Source organism: Numida meleagris, chromosome 4, assembly GCF_002078875.1.
Source record: "Numida meleagris isolate 19003 breed g44 Domestic line chromosome 4, NumMel1.0, whole genome shotgun sequence".
NCBI lineage: Eukaryota > Metazoa > Chordata > Aves > Galliformes > Numididae > Numida > Numida meleagris.
This window is the reverse complement of record NC_034412.1, coordinates 84,021,475-84,044,660: the sequence shown is the minus strand read 5'-3', so window position 1 is coordinate 84,044,660 and position 23,186 is coordinate 84,021,475. Positions and strand designations below refer to the sequence as shown.

Here is a 23,186-nt window from a genome sequence, read left to right as displayed (position 1 = left end):
AAAGCATTTGACACTGCCCTGCATGACATCCTTGTCCTCAAATTAGAGGGAGGTGGATTTGATGGATGGACCACTCAGTAGATAAGGAATTAGCTGGATGAGCACACTTAGAGTGTGATCACCACTAGTGATAAGTGGTGTTTCTCAGGGGCACTGTTTAGCATCTTTGTTGACAAAATGGATTGTGGGATTGAGTGCACCCTCAGCAGGTGTGTAGACTGACACCAAGCTGTGTGGTATGGTCAACGTGCTGGAGGGAAGGGATGCCTTCCAGAGGGACCTTAACTGTCTCAAGAGGTAGGTGCAGGTGAACCTCATGAAGTTCAACAAGGCCAAGTGCAGGGTCCTGCACCCACATCAAGGCAATTCCAAGCACAAACACAGGTTAGGCAGAGAACAGATTGAGAGCTGCTCTGCAAAAAAAGGAATTGAGGGTGTAGGTGGATGACAAGTGCAACACAAGTCAGCAATGAGATCTTGCATCACAGAAGGCCAACTGTATCCTGGACTGCATCCAAGTCTGAAATCCTCAACATAAGAACGGCATGGACCTGTTAGAGCAAGTCCAGAGGAAAGCTATAAAGATGATCAGAAGGCTGGGGCACCTCTTCTATCAAGCTGAGGGAGCTGTGGTTGTTCAGCCTGGGAAAGAGAAGGCTCCAGGGAGACGTTATAGTCTTGCAGTACCTACAGGGGGCATAAAAGAAAGCTGCAGAGGAATTTTATGTCAGGGAGTGTACTGATAGGACAATGGTTTTAATTTAAGAGTGTGAGTTTAGATTAGATATTTTGAATAAATTCCTTACTCAGAGTGGAGAGGCAATGGAACAGGTTGCACAGAGAAGATTTGGATGTACCATCCCTGGAAGCGTTCAAGGCTAGGCTGGATTCAGCTGTGGGCAACCTGATCTAGTGAAAGGTGTCCCTGCCCACGGTAGGGGTCGGTGAAACTTCACTGGTAGCTTCATCCTTTTGTAATATACACAAATCTATATCGTGCTTTTGTGTAAATACTTAGCCTGTTTCCGTACACATCCGGTGCCTGACTACAACAACCTCTCAAAGTCTGTTAAAGTACTGAAGTGAAAATCCTCCTAGACATTCTTCTCCTGTTATCAAAATCATAAAAGCAAGACACTTCCAAAAGTTTAATTTTTTTATCGTGCGGAAATGAAATTCAAGCAAAAGAATGACCTCTGTAAAAAGTATACCCCACATGCCTTCTTTTGAGGGACCAAGGAGCTCAAAGTGTGCAACAACAAGAAGTATCCTTAGGATCACATGAAAGCAATGCTTTGCTTTCTTTCTTTATATACAACTTCTGATGGAAAGTGAGATAAGTAACAAGTACACTGTTCCTTAAGCTGCTGTTTTCATAGAATGAAAACACCTTCCCCAGTCTGCTTCCACCACGTCACTTTGTTCCCACAATTATTTTATGTTGCTCTTATCTTTATTAGAAAAATGGTGAGAGCCAGGATCAAGACTTCAGACATGCTAATAAGGATGTTTCTAGATTTCTTAACTGGAATTGAAGGAATTTGGAATCTAGCTGGGGAACTAAGTAGGTGGTAGTTGCATAAAGTGGTATACTTCGGTGATCAGAAGAACATTATATCTTACTTACATGATCAAAAAGAAGTTAAAAATAATAATAATCCCAAAGAACAATAAGAAATAAGTAACCTTGGGCAAAATCAGAAATAGCATGTAAAGAAAGTCTAATAAACAACTCATAAAGTAAGCATGCTGGGCACAATGTTTAAGTAATAGATACCAGTGCTAAATTTACCAGTCTCTTGATATACAGAATCATGAAATATACCTGTCATCAGATCCAGGAATACTTCCCAGTTCTCCATTCTAGAAGTATGCCATGATTATATCCTGAAGCCCTATCAAATTCAAACATGGATGAGAGATCTTTGCACTCCTGCATGCTGCTCTCCAAGAAAAGAAAACACAGGCAGAGAGGTTGCAACAAGTCCCTCAACCTAACTGTTCAGGACCTTGAGGTACACCCAAATATGTCATCTGTATGCAATAATGCACAAGACAGTACCTAATTTCAGTTTACTAATGATATGTGCCCTGTGACATTTCTTCACTAGAGAGCAACATCCAGAGTGTTCCAATTAATATTTAAATATGAATAACTTACTTTTATTTCCAACCAAGGCCACAAGTGGCTGCATTTCTGATTCTTCAGTCACTTTTTTAACCACATTATACCAGTCCTCTAAATTTTCAAAGCTCTGGCAGTTGGTAATATCATACACCAAAAGAATACCCTAAAGAAAAAAATACATTTAAAATGTTACAAGTTGTAAAAAATATTTTTAATATGGTAAAGTCTAATTTATTATTATAACAAGACAGGTCATTTAAAATCACATTTTATCTTCTAAGAAATTAAACAAAGAGTCAGTACAAGCTGATATAATAAACACGTGTTATTGCAGTATTTCTCCTGCATTACATGTGTTCCAAATTCAGACACTAGCTGAGCTACAAAAGCAGAAAAAAATGGCAATTCAGGAAGGTGCACAATTCGTTATACTAGAAATATGCCAAAATGCATGTGCACTATGAAAAAAAGTATTTCTTACAAATAGCAAGATAAAAATCACACCGGACAAAGACTTATTTTTGCAAATCTTAATTGCAGCTTAACTCTACCCTCTCTGAAAAAAAAAAAAACCAACCACGTTCAATTACATATTCCTGCATATTGCCCAACTTACTGCATCTCTGCTCACCTTTCGGAAGAAAGGCTAGCTCCCTTCCTTAACTGCCGTAGTAGTCAAGCAAGATGCACTATTGGCAATCTTTCTGCCTTTCAAAAAAAAAAAAAACAAACCTGAAAATTTAGTCAGAAGTCAAGAAGAGGAGAGAGTCTCATGCACTTCAGAGGCTGTGAACCAGGCTGCAAGTAACAAATACTCAAAACAAGCATTGCTGAGTATCTTGTACATGAAGGAATAATGTTAGTATTGGATTCTGCTGAGCTTGTGGAGTTCACATCCAGAAAAAATCCCTGAAACTGTACACTGTCCCTCACATTAAATATTCATTAATATCCTTAAAAAAAAATCCATACAGAACTAGCTGGTTTGATGGTTCACTGTCAACAGAAAAGATCTTCCAAGCCCAGTTCTTCTGAGGTTTGTCTGGGCTCAGGCTTAACAGTTTCATTATTATTACCTGAGATCACAAAATAAGAGCGCAAGCATTAATTTCACAGACTATAACAAACTAGTAAAGACTGCAGTAGTATTCGGGTAAAGTTTAGATTCTAAGATGAGAAACAATCTAAAAATAATAGGATGCAGTTCAATAAGTACCATGACAAGTTCAAAGGAAGCAATAATCAACAGCATGAGGATAGGAAACACCTGGCTTTATAACAGGTTCTATAGAAAAGGATCAAGGAGTTACAGTAGATGGTGGCTGAATCTTGTTTTGTAGCCACAAAAGCAATTATCACATTGGCATGAAACATTCCAGGTGAAATATTGCATCCAGCTTTGGACACAATGTCAAGAAAAGGGTAGGCTAGAAGATAAAAGTAAGAGCATCCCAAGTTTAGAAATCATTACATCTGAAAATTTACAAAAACCTAGAATGCTTCAACAATCATAAGACTGATGGATAACAGGCATGACAATGAGGATAAAAGTTTCAGAGAAGATAGTGTGAGTTCTCTTTATGTGCTTTCATACACAGTTAGCAGATGACACTTGAACTGGGAGGATTAGCTGATATGCTTAAGGGCCTGGCTACCATTCCATATGTAGGCAAGTTCAAGGAATGGGCAAACAAGAACCTTTCAACATAGAGCAAGGACAGATGCAAAGTCCTGCAGCTGGAGAGCAATAGATAATACAGGATGGGGACTGACTGGGGAGCTGAACTGAAAATGACCTTCAGGTTTTGGTAAACAGCAAGCCAAATCAGAGTCAGTGATGACCCCTAGCAGCAAGGATGGCCAGCAGAATTCTGAGCTGCATTAGCAAGAGCACAGCCACTTGAGCAAGAGATATGATCATAACCAGCACTTGTCAGATCACAACCAGTTTTAGGCCCCACAAGACACCAATATACAGCAGTAATTTCAGCAGAGGCCCACCAGGACAACCAGAGGCTGAAGTGCTTGTCCCGTGAAGAAAAGCTGAAGGAACCAGACTTGTTCAGCATGAAGAAGAAATGTCTGTGCAGCCTTCACATATCCACAAGGAGGCTACTGAGGTAACAGAGATAGGTTCTTCACAGTAGCACATGGCAGGAATGTGAAACAATGGCTGTAAGTTTAAATGAGAACTTCTGACTAGTTAAAGGAAAAGCCTGTTTTACAGAGGTATGGCTTCAGAGGAGGGCAACAGATCCTGTTGAGATCCCTTCAGTCCCCACTTCCTTTCTCTGCAAATGAAGAAGTGAACACAGCGCTCTCCCTGCAACAGCAGTCAAGTCTGCTCACCACCTTGCATAAATCTAAAGCATCTTCAGCACTGAAGAGTTAAGCATTTAACGTTGGCTAACTCTGTTTCTACTAATTCTTCACAAAATGCTACACTGCTAGAGATGCTCTTGCCCTGCACCTTCGAAAGAGCATTCATGGTGAACTTACTATGAAAGACATTAGTGAATCAAGTCTGGAAATGGAGCTCACCTGACTTCCTTTTTGTCCCCTTCTTCATGAAATAAAGCACTGCCACAAAAGCATTTTCTTTTCTTAACAATTCTCTTTTCGAATCTTGTCAGTACTTGTTAAACTTGGCAAATAATACATCGCAGACTCAGGGAAAAAATGCAGCGCACCATCCAAGTCATAAGGAATACTTCTTGCCTAGATTTTTGCCACAAAAGCACTCTCTAAGCAGCTTAATATGTCGTGAATAAGGACCAGCCATAACTCCACAGCTTTTTTTTTTTTTTTAAACTGAAGGCAGAAACTCCATCCTTGCTTTCACAAAAAAAATATTTTTTTTTTTTCCACAAGCATACACTATCTACTCATTCTGTACTGTATATACCATAAAACCTGCTATTTCCCTACTATGCATGAGGAATAGAGATGGAAAATTAGCACTGGCTTTTTTTTTTTTTTAATAACTCAAAAAAGTAGCACGTTCCCTGCCATGAAAAAGGGTTGAGACAACATGCCATGAACAGTATGTTAAATTCCCTCATCTGAAGCAATGTGGCAAATAGACCCTGCTTGCATAATTGCAGTCTAATATTAGAGACATTTTGCTTATATTAGTGCAACACATGAGTATTTTCTGTTTCCAAATTATAGGATATTTTAAAAATAAGCCACGGGAAAATAAGAATACTGCAGAAATGATTTGCTGCTCTCTAGGTAAGATAAAGTCTGCAGTACTCTTACTTCTGTTAACAAACCAGTTTATGAGGTAGCCCATGCCAGCTCTTAAGGATACTTTAAACTAGATATGCAGACAGGGGCAGCAATTACAGCTAAGAGATGGGAAAATTTCTGAAATATTTACCACACATACAGCAACAGTAGTATTATACAACAGAACTGCAATTATTGAAGCACTGTAACAATATTCAGTCAGTCAAACTCATACCAGACAATCAACACTTAAAAGATGTAAAGTTCATGTCAGAATTCGTCTTTATCAATGTCTTTATCAATGACATAGATGATGGAATCGAGTGTACCCTCAGCAAGTTTGCAGATGACACCAAGCTGAGCAGTGCAGTCGATACACTGGAAGGAAGGGAAGCCATCCAGAGGGACCTGGACAGGCTGGACAAGTGGGCCCACGAGAACCTAATGAGGTTCAACAAGGCCAAGTGCAGGGTGCTGCACTTGGGCCAGGGCAATCCCAGGTATTTATACAACCTGGGGGAAGAACTCCTTGACAGCAGCCCTGTGGAGAGGGACTTGGGGGTCCTGGTGGATGAGAAGCTGGACATGAGCCAGCAGTGTGTGCTGGTGGCCCAGAGGGCCAACTATGTTCTGGGCTGCATTAAAAGAGAAGTGGTCAGCAGGGAGAGGGAGGTGGTGGTCTCCCTCTACTCGGCTCTTGTGAGGCCCCATGGAGTACTGTGTCCAGGCCTGGGGCCCCCAGCACAAGAAGGACGTGGAGCTCTTGGAACGAGTGCAGAGGAGGGCCACCAAGATGATCAGAGGGTTGGAGCACCTCTCCTATGAGGAAAGGTTGAGGGAACCGGGGTTGTCTAGTTTGGAGAGGAGAAGGCTCCGGGGAGACCTCATTGTGGCCTTCCAATACTTGAAGGGAGTGTATAAACAGGAGGGGGATCGATTGTGAGGGTGGATAGCGATAGGACAAGGGGGAATGGTTTTAAGCTGAGACAGGGGAGATTTAGGTTAGATATTAGGAGGAAGTTTTTCACACAGAGGGTGGTGACGCACTGGAACAGGTTGCCCAGGGAGGTTGTGGATGCCCCGTCCCTGGAGGCATTCAAGGCCAGACTGGACGTGGCTCTGGGCAGCCTGGTCTAGTGGTTGGCGACCCTGCACTTGGCAGGGGGTTGAGACTCGATGATCCTTGAGGTCCTTTTCAACCCAGGCCGTTCTATGATTCTATGATTTGTCACAATGAAAGAAAGCAACAGAAAACAATAACTACAAAAATTCTTTTGCCCTTCAGGCTTATTCTCAGCCACCCTCCTTCTGCAATAGATTTCAGTATGATTTTTTTCTCTTTTTTTTTTTTTTTAAACACTTACAAAACATTAGAGCAAATTCCTAATATTCTCCCTTGGAGTAGAACTTACATTTAGCAGAGTAGTGATACCTTGCAAATCTACAGAAATACTATTTTTACCGGACAAAACAGCTTACAATGTACTTACAATTAACCACTGTTGTCTTCAGTGATAATGAGGATATGGTTACCTACATACATGTGACTGAGTTGCCACAATATAATGAAATACAACTGTTTATCAGCTCAGCTGTGGTAACTATCTGACTTCTCTTGGCCTCTCTCAATTCTGAGATAAATGTGCCAGCTTTAATTGGTGCTGACAAAAAGTTGTTTCGTAGCAACTTTCATTTAAAAAGATCAAAGACTTCTCTCCAGTTTATAGAACTCTTCTGATTCAACAGTAAAATTCAACTACCATGACGGGATACACAAACTGTATTGTTCTAGATCCATGGGGGAAAAAAAAAGGGGGAAAAGTGTTTTAAGTCAGCAAGTGAATTGCAATTTCTCCAACTGCAACCATGCAAGAAAATTAAGAAGATGCTCATCATCAAATCTGGCATTCTTATTTTAAAAGATGACAAGGAGATGAGAGACCTCCATCAAAAATGGAACCATGACTTAACTATACGATCTACCCTGTAAAATCGATTCAGTTCTAATTAGAAAACTACCAGTAACTTCTGAAGAAAGTACGCATGGATCCCCTGCATACTCCCCCTGGTGTCCTGATCACATTTCAGCTGAGGCGAAGCGAATGTTTTCAGCTGGTGAAGATTCTCAGAACTTCCAACTACAGCTAGTCTGTTATTTTTTAAGTAGGTCTACCACATATTCAAATTTCTTAGCAGAAAGCCAACAATTCAGCCACTTGTGATTTCTGAGCCTCATCATCCAGATAAGCAACAACACTAATCATGCTACAGCCATTTGCAAATACTGTATGAAAGCATGACACACACTGGAGGCATGTCACATGCTATTCTACACACATACTTTAAGTTGGAATGATTCAGACGAACACAATTTCTACAGTACATCCAAACTGCTTTATGCTTACATATACAGCTTGTATTTCCAAAATAAGATGTTGAAAATCCCAGTCGCACCACAAAAGCTGACCAGGTACAACACACCATAGGTACACATGCTTCTTTTATAGAAGCCTTTGCCAGAATTTCTCCAGTATTTTAAAAGCTTTCTTGTGCTGGGGAACCCAAAACTGAATACAATGCTCCGACGTAGCCACAAAAATGTCAGAACAGGATAATCACTTTCTTTGATTTACTTCCCCCTGACCTCTCCCCCCAATCCACCCTCACCAAGAACTCCATTTCCAAAGACGTTTCCCAGAATGACTGAAGATGGAAGGGACATCTGGAGCTCATCTAGTCCAATACAACATCACCTGTGTAGGACCGTGTCCAGATCACTTTTAAGCATCTCCACAGAGGGAGACTCCACAATCTCTCTTAAGCAGCCTGTGCCAGATCTAGGTTAATATCATATTAAAATAGCATTCCTTGATGTTCAGATAGCACTGTGTTTCAGTTTGTGACCACTGCCTATCACTGGGCACCAATAAAAGGAGTCTGGCTATGCCTTCTTAGCCCACTCACTTCAGGTATTTATATACACTGGTAAGCCTTCGCTTCTCCTGACTGAATAGTCCCAGCTCTCTCAAACCTTTCCTCATATGTGAGATGCTCCAATCCATTAAACAGCCCAGTGGCCCTTCACTAGACACTCTCCAGTTGATTCCCAGCCTATACTGCTGCACAAGGTTATTCTGTCCCGGGTGCAGGACTTTGTCTTCTCTGAACCACATTTCTGCAGACCCATTCTTTCTATTTGTCATGCTCTCTCTCAGGATCAGCTCTCACTTTCAACACATTGACCCTTCCTTCCCAGTATGGCATCCCTTACAAACTTACAAACAATGTTTTGTTTCATTGTTCACGGGATTAATAAGAGACATGAAATAGTATCAACCTCTAAGGAAATCAATTTATAAGCAGACACCAGAAAGGCATCAAGCTACAGAAAACTTCCAGCTGTCTGTACACTTTACCAGTCACCTTATGGTCTGTCCATTCAACCTACATCTCTGTTTTGTTTGTATTAATACCAGGAGAAATTATGTTAAAGATCTTGCTGAAGTCAAGGTAAACAACATCCACTGCTCCCCTCTCTGCAGAGTGCCACAGAAGGCAATTGAGTTGGTTGGGCCTAATTTAACCTTGCTAATTCCATACTAGCTCCTCCCAGTTAGTTTCTTGCCGCTTTGCTGTCTGTGCACAGAAATTTTTTCCTTCTAAATGCTCCTACTTACTCTAGTCCATCTTTCCCTTTTCTCCTTTTATGAACATATAGATGCTCAACATTAAATAAGCTTCTGCCTGAAAGCAAGCTGAAAACTGTGCTTTTCAGAATTATTCCTGGTGTTTGCATATATATTAAAATAAAGATAGTTTCATATATCTTCAAAAGATACTGTTACAAAGCCAATAGAAAAGTGTGTTGAAAGTCAGCTCCAATGATAAGAAATCTAATAAAGAAGTTTATATTGTATGCCAACAATGAGAAGGAAAACAGTCATTAGTTCCTTAAAAAACAATTAGGCTTACAATGAAGAGTTGGGGAGAAACAAAAGGAAAAGAGATCGAATGTAGTTTTTGTTGTTGTTGTTAATGTGCTCAGAATGATTAAAAAAAATAATTACTGTGCCTTTAAACTTACTGAGAACCTTTTCACCTACTTTGGGGCACTGACATTATTAACTTTATGATGTACCATCATTCATAAGGAACTCCTAAGGTTTATCACCAAATTCAATACAGGAAAAAGGTTAATTGCCCTTTATTTCTTTCACTGAGTTTACTTTGGGCATATGGCAACAATTTGTGATTAATCAAATTCTGCCTGTCATGGAAGCCGGTTGCTTGGTGTATCTTTCACAGGCAGCAAAACGTTTTTATTAAAGAAATAAGAAAAAAAATCTATAAAACAGATGCAACAGCTGAAAACATTTAGATCTTTTTTAAACAAGACAAAATGTTAAATGCGTAAGTTTGTCTTTATCTAAGCAAGTAATAACATCTGATCTCCTTAATTAATCATTCCTGTGTTGTATGGAACAGGAGCTTTGTACTGATAAAGACAAGTTCTAGAATTCCATATTCCTTCTGCTTAAATTACTGTAGATTAAAAAAAGATTTGTTTTCCAATAAATGTAACATCAAAACATGTGATGCCTACTGCTTTCATTACAAATTCCAAGTTTAAGAACGGAGTAGGATCAATCATGTTAGAAATTCTGGTATATAGTACTTCCTCTTAAATCAGCTCATAATTCAAGATACCATTATAATATACAGCTCTTACCTAAACCTACCACTCATTTTATACTGCTTACTTGATTTAAAAATAAAAATAAAATAAATATTCACTGGATTGGAGTCCTGCGAAAACACTTAGCTACCTGGTTGTCTCCTTTTGTTTGCCCTCTTATAACCTCAGTTGTATGTATGAGTTTAATGGTGTAGGATTGCTCTTAATTTCCTCCTTCTACTTCTTCTCCCCAGGAGGCATCTGCTCTAAAAGCAGTCACTGTATCAGCCATGTGGATATCCAAATAGCCTTTACTATTTACTATGATTGCTTTTCTTAACTCAAGACAAAAAGCATAGAAACATGCATCTGTTCTTGAGCTATTCAGATCTACAAATGCACACTCTTCCTTCGCTTTTTAAAGTCAGCTTAAAAAAACAACCTACAATAGCATGTTAATAGCAATTAAGTTTAGATTCAACACAGTTTCAATTAATTCTATATAATTACTACAGAATCAATTATCATAATCAATACTGTACCTGAGCTCCATAAATATATTTATCCAGCATCTTGCCTCCTATCGTTTGTCCCCCTACATCCCACACTTGAAGAGTAACATTCAAATTTCCTGGAAAATAAAATTATACAGATTACCATGTAACCTGGAGAGCTTAGATACAAATAATTTATACTATTATGGCAGGTAATATCTCTTAGCATATCAACAGCAGTAGTTTTTACAAGTATAGCACAAACAGTTACCAAATTTAAAGTCAAAAACAACCATCATTTGGGAAAAAAAATAGTCACTTGTGTCCAGGTAACTCATTACAATGCCATAAAACCATAGTTAAATATTCACATTCCAACACAGTTACTACACAAAATTGTACACAAAGTATATCATTCCTGACTAGAAATTATACAACATACTTTACTCAAGGAATGCATAAAAACTTTACAGGGAAAAGTTCTATAGTGCAGCACTTGCAAGTAAAAGGTAACAGCGTCAACCTAACCATATTGTTTCATGCTCTGTGTCCCCTATGTTTTCCACCTCCACATTTGTAAGAAAAATTCATAATGGAAAACACACAGAGTAAATGTATTTTGGTAGCGATGCCCTTAGTATTACTATAAAGAATTATGTGGTTGACATTAAATCAGAGATGCAAGCACAAGTCCACACCGCCGATGCCAACTAAATTTCCTCTATCCACCACCCCAAAGCAGACAACCAAGTCAAATACGATTTACATAATTTCATCTTCCAAGAATCTACACCAAGAACAGATCTTCCTTTCTACTCTAAACAGTTTTAATATCAGTTCTGAAGACTGTTGAAACTGTTAACAGGCTTCCAATACACGGTTACAAAAAAAAAAAGCAGAATATTTAATACCCTACAAGTCATACATATTCTGGAGACCAAACACTCAAATCCACAGTCCATGCACGTACACACAGCAGCCTACGTTACAATATTCTTACAAACATTATAATTTGGCTTTTTTTCCAGTGAGAACTGCAAAACTTCACTGATGTCTTGGATGCACTAACCTAATAAGTAAGACCTTTCAAGTAAAATTTTTCACATCTCCACATAATTACATGTTAATAACAATAAAAATATGTAGTCGCAAGCAATCATAGCTACCTATGAACTTCATTCCAAGATAAAAGATTATATACATTGCAACAAATTTCCTATCACAAAATTCGAGTTGAGAGAAAAATACAGTATTTTGGGCTACTAACATGTAATTTCAGTTCAGCTATTCCAAGTTACTAACAACCCTACTTCACACAATGTGATCTGTTCATCCTTCAATTTAAACCAAACTGCCTTGGCTGTTAGCTGCGTGAGTGTGCTCCACGGAAATATATCCCAGCATTCCATGAGTATAAACAACAAACGAGAACTATACAGCTGAATGTATGCTACTTGTGCTATTAAATACTCCATATTACACTTTTATGATGCATCTCACTTTAATCTGGTCAAAAGCACAGATTTCCTAAACTGCTACTTTGGTCAAATATACAGGGATGAACACGAAACAATCTAGCCAGACTACTTTTAAGGTACATATAGTTCTACCAACAGTAAGATGCAGAAATTCCAAAAGGAGCTTGGTAAATACATTACAAAATTTCAACTGAGTAAAGGCAACCTTTCATAGAATAAGAAGCTTATTTGTTTTGACTGTGCATCTACTATTAATTGATTCTTTCTAAAGCTTATAACAGAAGTTACTGCAAACAGTGCAGGTAAGTCTTCCAGCACCTAGATGGGATGAACTGGTGAACAGCCAGTCTGAAATGACCACACATTCTCAGTAGGTAAACCAATGAACATTCTCCAAAGTCCACCATGCTGTATTGGTTGTATGCATTCTACTCCTCACCTTAAAAATTTATTGTGAAATGTTAACTTTTCTTCACTAACAACAGAAGAAAGAAAATGAAGAGAGAAAAAAAAAGAGGTTAGGATGTTCATTTAAGTTGGAATGGTTCTTAATTAAGGCCTCACTGAAATTCATCTTGATCATTCCCTGCACAATGTTTAATTTTCCCCTTAAAAAAATATAGGTCCTGTAATACTTGCTTTGTGCTCAGACTGATTCTAGGGGAGAAAAAAAAAATAGTGTTAAGATTATTCTGACAGAAGGAAGAATGCCAGACCATTTGCCTAGCAAAATAATCCATGAGCAACATAAAGTTTTCTGGGAAAAAGCCTGAAATGTTTGTTGCTTTGTTTTTTAATATATTAAATAGGAACACGTTGGAGAATGAGAACAAAACAAAAAGAACCTATGCATAAAATAAGACAGTTCTTAGAAACAAAGGTAACATGCAATAAAATTATCTGAAGAATCCCAGAACAGGAAAATGCTAGCACTTCTTTACTCCGTAGAAAAAGCATGCAAGTACAAAATTAAAATAGTAAGGCAGCACAGTGCAGGTATCCAGGCCATTTCTGGTATGAACTGAAGCCACTGGGCGGATTGAACAGCGACCCTGCAGAGGTACACTTGGTGCACTGGTTAACCTTACTTAAAGTGCTGTGCAGTCAGGATGGAACTAAAAACATGAGTCTGCCCACTTCGTGCACTGAAGACTTAAAAAAAAAAAAAAATCCTTTTCACAGAAGAATCTTGTTTACTGGACTGCACCCACAACCTTCCTAAAAGGTATTTGACTATGGCACTTCAGAATTTCTATGAGCAGAACCCCTGACTAACATATAAGCTGTTTAAGCAGCAAAATCTACACTGTGGCTGAATCCAGACTATACAAAGTCCTCCATCACAAAATACACTGAAACTGTTCTGCATTTGAAAAAAATACTTCAAACAATCTGCATAAAGAGAATTTTTCAGCAGCTCAATAATAGAAGACGTTGTTCACAATTAATCAAAGATTAATTGAAGTCGTCAATGAAATACACAGCAAACAAATAAATAGTCAAGAGATTAGTATTTGTATCAAGCCATATTGTTTTAGCAAGTAAAATAGTTTCCTTTTTTTATTTTAAGATTGCATTAGTTACTAAAAGAAATAGTGAAAAACAGACTTTTTATTAAAAATAATAAATATTTTAGCAAAGAAGTTAAAATGGATTTTGAATACACCATTATATAAACCCTGAAATTGTAGTAATCAGTAATTTTAACTTCTGAAGCATTGCTTAAAGGAGAAGAGCAAATTACAAACGCTGCAAAATAGTCAACTGCCAACTCTCCTACAAAATAAGAGAAATCAAGGCTCTTTTTCCTACTGATATACACACTATAATTCTTGTGTAGCTACGTGAATTAATGTTTCACGTAAACATAACAGCTCTGCAAACCCAGAACTAATCAAGGAATCATAAAAATCCATTTACTTAAGTAATGCTTTCCACACTGGTATTTAGAAATGTTATCCCCACTCTCTCACTCCCCCCACCAGCCCACCTTACTTATAAAACATACAGATTTATATCTCCCTAAATACATATATAGGCATGGGCAAAAACTGAAAGACAACTTATTTAAAAAATGCCCTTTCCCAAATAGGAATACATTCCACATTGTTAGTATTTCATTAATAATAAACAAGTAAAATAGATGCAAAGACTTTGCTGTTGTTTTGGTGCTATTTTTATCTACTTTCTGATTTTATTAAAAAATAAACTGGAACAAATTAAAATATGAATGGGTCAATAGATGATAATTTTCTAAGTTTTCTACTTAAAAAGAAAATTTAAACCCCAGTAATGTACCAAGAGCTTCTGCATGCTTAACAACTGGAAAAAAAATAACTTGCAAAATACAAGCTCTCAGCACGCAAACAGCATGATTTGTGGATGTATTCCACTTGCAAGTATCGCTATAAGCAGCAAAATGACCAAACCAAAACAGTGAGAATATAAGAACATTCTGAAAAGATTGTTCTGTTTCACTTTAGAAAATACATAAACATAATCAAGATATTATTGGCAATGTAATTTTTAAGACAGTAAGTTCAGGAATCTTGCATGTTCTTACAACTTTAAGTTGCAGTTAAAATATTAACTGAGCTAGTTTCTCCCTCCACCTCCCAAGGAAAAAACACAATACTTGCATCAAATTCATCAAATCTCGCTGCAACTTTCATCATGTAACATTTTTCTAACTTTGATTTCTGAAAACAGGAAAAATTGCTTTTAATGAAAAACTTTCAGGCTTGGAAACTGAGCAACCACAAGTCAATGAAAAGACTTATTTTAAACCTCAATTGTTCAGAAACGAGCTTCTAGCAGCAACTATTCTTTCTGAATTATTTCTTTGCATTTTCCATGCTGTGTGCTGCAATTGGCATCTAAATAGTTTCTTTGCCGTCGTGAAGCGAAACATCTTGAATGCTCAAACTGTATTTTTATGAGTGCCGAGGGACCCTAAATTTTAGTGGTCTATTAAATGCCAGCAATTTCATGCTGCCTTGCATAAAACAGCATTCACATATTAGAGCACCGCGATTCCATAGCTGCATTATGCTTCTCACACACAACCCAAATACGCTGTGTATTTCATTTAAAAAAATAAAACTATTTCTTCCAAAACACAGACACTTTTTCCAGTGAGTATACTTAAAGTTCCACTTCATTGTTTTAGGCTTGAGAGTATGCTCAGGTAGAGATAACAAAAGCATGAATACAGATAGCATAGCATTCCTCCTACTTGCATGCAGTGTTCAACTTAAATTCTTAAAGATATGTTGCAAATATAGAACTCTTTGTCACCTGGCAAGAATATATTTGGAGAAAATTTACTTAGCAACCTTTTTTTTTTTTAATTTTACAATAAAAGGCACTGTACTGAGCCTATTTAGCATACACTGCTTTGAAGAATGTTTCTGCAAGTTTTACTGTGCCACAAACTTTCAGTGATAGAGTCTTTATTCTCTTACCTGGCAGTATGATCCTTTTCAAGTAGAAATCCAGTCCTATGGTTTGTTTGTATTGTTTTCCAAATGTTTCTTGGGCAAAACGCATGGCTAAGGATGTCTAAAACAGAATGATATCATATTAAGTGTCATTTCAAACAGTATAAAGCTTGAAGTTAAGGCAAGGAGTATGAAATATAGTTAAGCACTTGCTAAATCAATGCATGCTGATGGTGTTCAAGGATTTGTATTGTTAAGCGTTCCACACAGCTTCAACACAAGAGGAGGTAGCAACAGCCACCAAACTATGCAGAAATCACCAAGCACGTATTTCCTTTGCATTTCAAAGACACTGCAGTATTCATATCATAAAATATTACACAGATTTGAATGAGGTATAATTAGTACACTCAACTTGACACAAATCTAAGTGACACTACCTATACCTGAACAGCTCATTGTGTTTCATAAATGGCCATTTCTCAACAAGGGTCCATGCTGGTGCAGAATACACCAGGGGAAAATATATATCTGAATAGTGGAGATTCTACAGGGACTCCAAAGCGGAGCAGGATTCCTGCCACTGCACACTGAAGCCTCAGGATCAGCTAGGAAGTGAGACTGCAAACGCTTTTACAAAGAGAAGACTAAACCTACGTTAAGAATGCACGTTTGCAGAATCATTCCTCTAGACAGAACTTTGGAAACTTATGTCTTCAATTTATATTACGTGGATTTACAAAAGCAGACCAATGCCCTAAAGGCATAGTAAAGAATCAGTTTTTACTACATACTGCTAAAAGGATACACAACTTGCATGAATTAACAAAGCGTAGCATTTCTATTCTTTCACTAGCAATTTAAGATCTCCATGTAATGCAAAAAAAAAAAAATGTAATAGCAACACAATCTAGTGTTAAGAAATTAGAGAAATTACAGAGAAAATTGAAAGTCTGTACATGGAAAAATACATTACATCAAATATGAATGTCAGGTAGCTAACATAACCAGCATCCAGTTAGCGACACATACTTTGAAATTTCTTGTTGACATGACATTTGAAATATAAAAAACAGAGTAATTACAGGAAAAGAAAAGATATTATATGTATTTGCATATACAGAGGAGAAGCTTGAGAGCTTCACAAAATCCTTGTGCTACCTGAGAAAACAAATAAAAAACCTCTAAATGAACAAAAAGGAACTTCTGCCAGATTTCAGTCCATCAAGACCTGAAGACAGGAGTCATGTCAACTGTTGTTAGAACTTGCTGTTAGAGTACATTTAGTTAAAAATACAATAGTAAAATAGCACCAACAGTTCTAAAAAAGTGAGAATAGACGAGTTCTGTTAATGGATCTCTCGTAACAAAGACCTGAATTATGCTAGTAATGTGTCAAACATACACAGGGAGAAAAAAATAACTTACTCTTTTCGGCATGAAAACATGACCAGAAGAGCTAGAGCATTAAAGCTCTAGTATTATCAGGCAAACATGTATTCAACTACACAATTACCTGTGAAGTAAATAACAGAAGATGCACTGTTTTCTTGTTTTCAATCACATTGACATTCCTATAACTGTCAAACGGAGAATAAGTGGTATTTTGAGAACGTATGTTTAGGAAGTAATTAAAAACATAAAAATAAATTGAAGAATATGTCAGGATTTTCATTTATTCCACTGAATTCAAGCCCAGAGAGAATTGAAAATAAGTAAATGGGAGTGGGGAGAAGTAAAAACGAACTTGCATGGCTATGGTTATATATTTATATCGCTCTGGAAAGGAAGAAGACTACAGAGGATGAATCATGAGAAGATTGTTCTGCCTACAGCTGACATTACACACAAGAAAAAGTTCAACACAAATTTATACTGTAATATTTTGTAAATTCAGTAGTGCTTATTTTTATTTCTTTTAATGTCAATAGTTAGCACTTCAGTATTATAAAGACTTTATTTTTTATCTGTCAGGACCTTAAAGATAAGAACATCACAGAAAAATAAATATACCATATCCACTGCACATTCTTTCTTTCCATAAAAGAAAACCAGTATCCAGAGTGCAGATTAAAATATCATCCAGCTATATCAGTCTTCTGTATTCTCCAAAATGCTAAATTGGATCCCCATTAAATAAGCAGCCACTCCCTTCTTGTTTTAAGGGCTCAGTAAATATTAGCTTTATCACTCTGTGACACTCAATATTCCCTGTGGGCTTCTAAGGGCGTTAGTAAAAATAAACAACACACGTTCAATTAACAGTCAACCAATAAGAGCAGCAAGTAATCAACAGCATAGCAAAGCTCTCTTAAATAGTTTTCTTCTACTGTGCTCTTGAACGCAAAGGAATTTATAGCAGAAAATCATTGAGTAACTCCTTTTTAATTTTTTTTCTAATAAACGTTAGTGTTGGGTTACCAGACTGGAGCTCTCTATTCACAGAACAACCATTTATCCACAAAACACTGCAAGCAACAGTTCAAACTCGTTCACAACAGTAAACGGTGAATTATCTCACTGTATATTCAGGTACCCATGCAAACAATTCATCAGTCCTAAAACTGTTCTTTACCATGTTTCTCATGGAAGACTGCACGACAGTTTTGCCTGTAAAGATAGGATCAGAATCATCTATGTAAAGCAAAGTTAAATAATGGTTCAGGAGAACTGTAGCTTTGAAAATAAATTAGATGGTTAGAAAACTTTTTTAAAAGATTAGGTTCAGTGCAGGAACTCTCAGCCACTAATCCAGAGATGAGAAGATAACGTGATACCAAGAAGGCCTTGTTCCGCCACATCACTACTAAGCCAAGCAAGCCATCAGCTCTCCTAACCAGCTTGACCTTAGCCCAGTTTGGTAGGTTCACACATTTGTCTCACATATTTTTTTTTAAATCTTCATATGCTGTTCTGAATAGCAATACAGTATTGAATCCTGGCCTTACAACCACCCCATCATAAACAATTGAAGTTCTTCGAGTTCTGACATACAGTAACCAAGACAACAGTAAATACACACACACACCAAAAATTACACCGTTCTGAGAGTGAAATACAACTGGATATTTGAGGAGTTGTTTTGGAAATAAAGATACAAGGAAACCTTGCAGGTGATATGAGAATTTCTTGTTTATATTTTTCAATGTCATCAACAGACTCCAAGAACTGTGCTGACATGCCATTCCTAAATACCTACACACTCAAAAATAGAAAAAGAGAAGTATTAACGAAATAGCAGGAGAGCAGTGGAACAGAACAAGCAGTGATAGGCAGATCTGACACTTACTATCAGCCCGCCAAAGGCAATCCTTTGAGTGAAATCCCATAGAGGAACGCCTTCAGAAGGTGAAGCCAAAGGATTGTACCACTGTCATAAGTAATTGAAACCAAAGCCAGAATTGAATGGGATGCAAGCACATAGTATTGGAGCTACAAATCTCCATTCACAATTCACATAACAACTTCACCAACCAGTTGAGAACCAAAAAGCAACACCCATCCATCCCTTCCCATCCTCCCTTCTCAAAGACCAAGCTGTAGTTCGCCCAGCACAGCAACATTCATGTACCATCCCTGCTGGCAAGAATCTTAAGACAGGCAAAATGATAAACCTTAGGCTAAACAGAAAAATGCTTAAACTAATATAAAAAAAAGTAATTGTCCAACACAGAATTTCTGACTGAGAACAGTCTAGCTCTGTGGGTTGGGGCATGAGAAACCTCTTGCAAATAGAGGAAGCGGTTCTGTCATCTGAAGGTAAAGTCTTTCCACTCCTAACTACTGACGAACCTTTGTTCACTGACACAGAGAAGACTACCAGGACTTCTAAAGTCAGACATTTATCTATGAAGATAGGTCCATCTGCACAGGACACTTGATGCATTTTTCCATTTTCAAAACTGAACAGTGACAATTTTTAGTCAACATTTATGAAGGTATTGAGCCCGAGTATGACGAGATCCAGAATTAGCACAACACTTAAAGAAGGTATCCTAACAAAACCTAAAGCGATTAGGACATCACTCCATATTCCAGCTTGTTTCACCTCATGCAAATATCCACAGCAAGTTGAGTGTTATCTCCTTCATTTTCATCATCAACTAATGGAAGACATAAGGAATTTCAGCCTCCATTTGCAAGGGATGGCAAAAAGACCGAACCTCAGCCTCTCCCCTCCTCCCACAGCCCTGGTTTCAGGACCTCCCTACCCATGAATAGCTCCTCAATTTGCTTTCAGAGGCCCAAAACTTTTCTCAACAGTAGCAAACAAGAATACATACAGTTCTAAACAGCATTGTTACCTGTCCTAGTAAAAGCCAACCTGCGCACAGTGAGAGTAGAACGATCTGAATGATAATGTCTTCTTCCCCTCTAATCCATACTTGAACTGGTTTATTTTAATGGAAAAATCATTTTTATTTGGGAAGAGTGAGTTAAAACCTATATATACAGCTTTAAGCATCTATGTTCCTTCTTGCCATCAAAAGCAAGGAACCAATAGCTATTAATAATTGTTGGATTTTTTTTTTTTTTTTGTCACATTATCTCTGCTTTGGATTACAGGTTTCTTTCCAGGTTGTTCTCCTAGTTTGTCTATTTCACACACACAAAATCATTCTCTTTTTAATATCTGTAACGATTGGAAGGATCAACACAGTGGAAAAGGCGTTACGACAGAGGTGGAAGGACTGGCACGATAGCAAGGTGCTACAAAGGAAGGGAAGTAGATCGCTCACCCGTATCAGAAGATTCTGGGTTCGCAGGGAAAAGCTTCCACCAAGGAGGGATCTCCAGAAAGAGACCCCTCCTCAGTGGGGGTCAGCCCTTAAATGAGGCCTTCCACGCCTTCCCGTCACACAGGTGAACTGCCTTCACCTGTGCTCCCAGGGCTGACTGGGTCTTTCCTCCAGGTGCTCAATCAGCGATTCAGGCCATGACTCAGCAGTTCCCATACAATATCTCACTAACCAACCATCTTCCCCAGTTTTTCTGTTCAATAACTCAGCACTTTCTTACTGTCTTCATTTTATTCTAATGCTTTTTCAGGTTTTACTGTCTCATACTTCTTTTACTTCTTCCTTCCTCTCTAACCTTACCTCCTTTGAGCTTGCTCCAGCAGTGCTTACTCCTTATTTTAAAACTTTAGGTATTCTAATATTCATTGAACCACCACAAAATTAACAAATAGAAGCACAACATCCCTCCCTCACCTTATGGAGAGAGGAATTCCTTGCTAGAGTAAACATAAATATTACCCTTAGCTCAGGACTGATACTGATTTGTTTAAGAACTGCCATCAGCACTTCTGCAGAACTTGAATCACGTTCCTTCTAACCAATGTGAAGACGAAAAATTTTTCACCTTCAGCATGCTGATGTACAAAGACATCATTTCTTTTCCTGGAGAACTGAAGTCCAGACAGCCCCAGATGGCCAAGAGGGAGGAAATAAAATATTTTTTAAAAGGGGCAGAGGGGAAGCAAGCAACGGAAAGAACTCAAACCTGAAAAATTTCACGCTAAAAACACAATATGTGATATCTCAAAAATGTATTCCATTATTTCCTACACTCCTCCAATGATCCCAGTAACAAGAGGAAGAGAAAAAACAATGTTTTGCACAGCAAATGAAAGGCTAAGTATGTATGTGTGTGAAGACCAGCTGTAAAACAGATGTGCGAAGCAGGCTAGTTGAAAATGTATAGGCATATGCACTTTTCAACAAGTCAGCCGAATGAGCAGCCAACAAAGGAAAGGAACCCCAACAATTTAGTCTTTCAAGGTGCTTGAAATACCACTAGGCATGTTTTATCCTTCCATTTCAAAACCCAATCACTTCTTTATTTTACAGGACTTTACAATAAATCCATTATTGCACATGTTTGCTGCTAGGCCATAAAGATGACTGGAAGAAGCCTCTATTACAGCATCATCTAGGGGGGACAGGAGGAAAAGCAGCCCACCACAACACAGCTGCTGATCATGGAAAATAAGCTGCACTCAATGCACAGGATTCGTGGAGCCAGCAGAGATTCAGTGACTGGCAGCTCCAACGCGAGGGGTAGGAACCAGCACGAATCAGCATCAAAACTCAAGATCGACCGAAAAATCCCTGTTTGGCAAGAGGTCATGCCACAAGGTACTGAACAGTAGTAGTGAAAGGATTCTTCCATTTGAAGAATTTGAACTCCTGGGGGAAGCTACCTGTGAAATAACACTCCAGCTATCACTCTTGGGCATTTATTATTCTCTCATCACACAATTGCTTGGAATTGTCCATCTCCTGCATCGTACGAACACAACACTACTTCAAATTTTTGAAATACATTTCAAATCACTAAAGAAAAAAAAAAGAAAACCTTTTATTGGCTCGTAAAGCTCCGTTTAAGTGAATAAGACCACAATCGCACTCTCGTGAAGAGAGTATTTCTGTTAAGGAGATGCAGCTCATTTAAACCACCTCAAGTAATTCTGCTTTCCATCTGAACTGCAAATAAGGCAAACTTCCCGCTTCCCTTGTTATCAAAAATTAATGACAGAAGTAAACCTGCATTCTTCAAATACACAACCAAATGAGTATTTATGGGTGCATCTCACAAGAGGCCTCAGGCTCCGTATTACACCCGGTCAAGTCGTAATCACAACTGACCACGCTGTCGCATAAACACTGGCATACAGCTTTCATTCACAGACCGCTCGCAAAAAGCACGTATGTTGGCTACAGAAAGAAAAAAAATCACAACCGAAATCTGCAGCCGGCTCCTTCCGAACCCTGGAGCAGCGCCTCGGGGAGACGCCCCGACACCTCCGGGCCGAACCGAGCGTTCCCTGCGCGCAGTTCCCCACCGCCGCCCCGCGGCTCGGCCAGCCCCGCGGGAACGCAGCTCGGAGCCGCTTCGTTGATTAAAGCTCAACAGGAGATTACAGCCGCGCACGCCCGCTCGTTGGCAAGCCTCGCCAGGAGAGACGAGGGTACCGAAACCTCCCGGAGCGTTCCGCCGCCGAGCGCGGAGAGGACACGCGGCCCCGGAGCCGCGCCCGGAGAGCGGCGGGCCCGAGCAGGGGGCGGCGGGAGGGCGGCCGAGGGGGAGGAAGGCGGGGAGGGAGGCGCGGCACTGACCTTGCCTGCGGTGCCGTCCCCCAGCACCACGAGCTTGAGTTGGCGGTCCGGGCTCTCCTCCTCATCCGAGTCAGACATGCTCGGGGCGCGGGGAGGCACGGGGCGCGGGGAGGGGACGGGGCGCGCGGCGATCACGGAGCCGGCCGCGGCGCCCAGGCCGGAGCCGCCATCTTCCCCCAGCGCGGCCGCCGTCGCTATGGGCCGCACCGGACGAAACCAACGAGAGAGCGAAGGGAAGGGGGAGAGGGCAGGAGCTAGTGCAGTGAGTCCGGCAGCCGCTGCGGGCGTACGCAGGGGGCAGCCATGATGCCTTCACTTTAACATCCCCCCCCCGTAGGAGGGCGAGTGGCTCAACTTCGAGCGGCAGTGGTTCGGCCCGGAGCGACGCCCCGCGCGGTAACTAAGGAGCACGGGGTCAGAGGGCGCGGGGCGGAGCCAGGACCGCCTCCGCGGGCGGGGAAGGGATGAGGGCCCTCGTGGTCCCGTCTGCGGGTCTGGGGCGGCGGGACGGAGCGAACTGAGAGGGGTAGCGTGGGGCTGGGGCTGGCTCCTAGCTGCTGCGCCCGACGTGCTGAGGGACGTGGCGTGGTCCCGCGGGGCCTGCCGGCGGTCAGAGCTG

At 39.6% G+C, this 23,186-nt stretch overlaps 1 protein-coding gene across 2 annotated transcripts in view; it reads right to left on the bottom strand.

Annotated features, from left to right (window-relative positions):
* Nucleotides 1-22,803, bottom strand: part of RAB28 (RAB28, member RAS oncogene family) — a 62,515-nt gene extending 39,712 nt beyond the window's left edge. Inside the window, exons 1-4 of one of the 2 annotated variants that reach the window (XM_021395756.1) lie at nucleotides 22,568-22,803; nucleotides 15,471-15,567; nucleotides 10,577-10,665; nucleotides 2,162-2,291 (exon numbers count right to left, since the gene is read on the bottom strand). In XM_021395756.1, the coding sequence (XP_021251431.1) occupies nucleotides 2,162-2,291; nucleotides 10,577-10,665; nucleotides 15,471-15,567; nucleotides 22,568-22,645 (394 nt within the window). In that variant the 5' untranslated portion in view covers nucleotides 22,646-22,803. The remainder of the gene's footprint in view (nucleotides 1-2,161; nucleotides 2,292-10,576; nucleotides 10,666-15,470; nucleotides 15,568-22,567) is intronic. The other variant, XM_021395753.1, reaches the window with a different exon arrangement.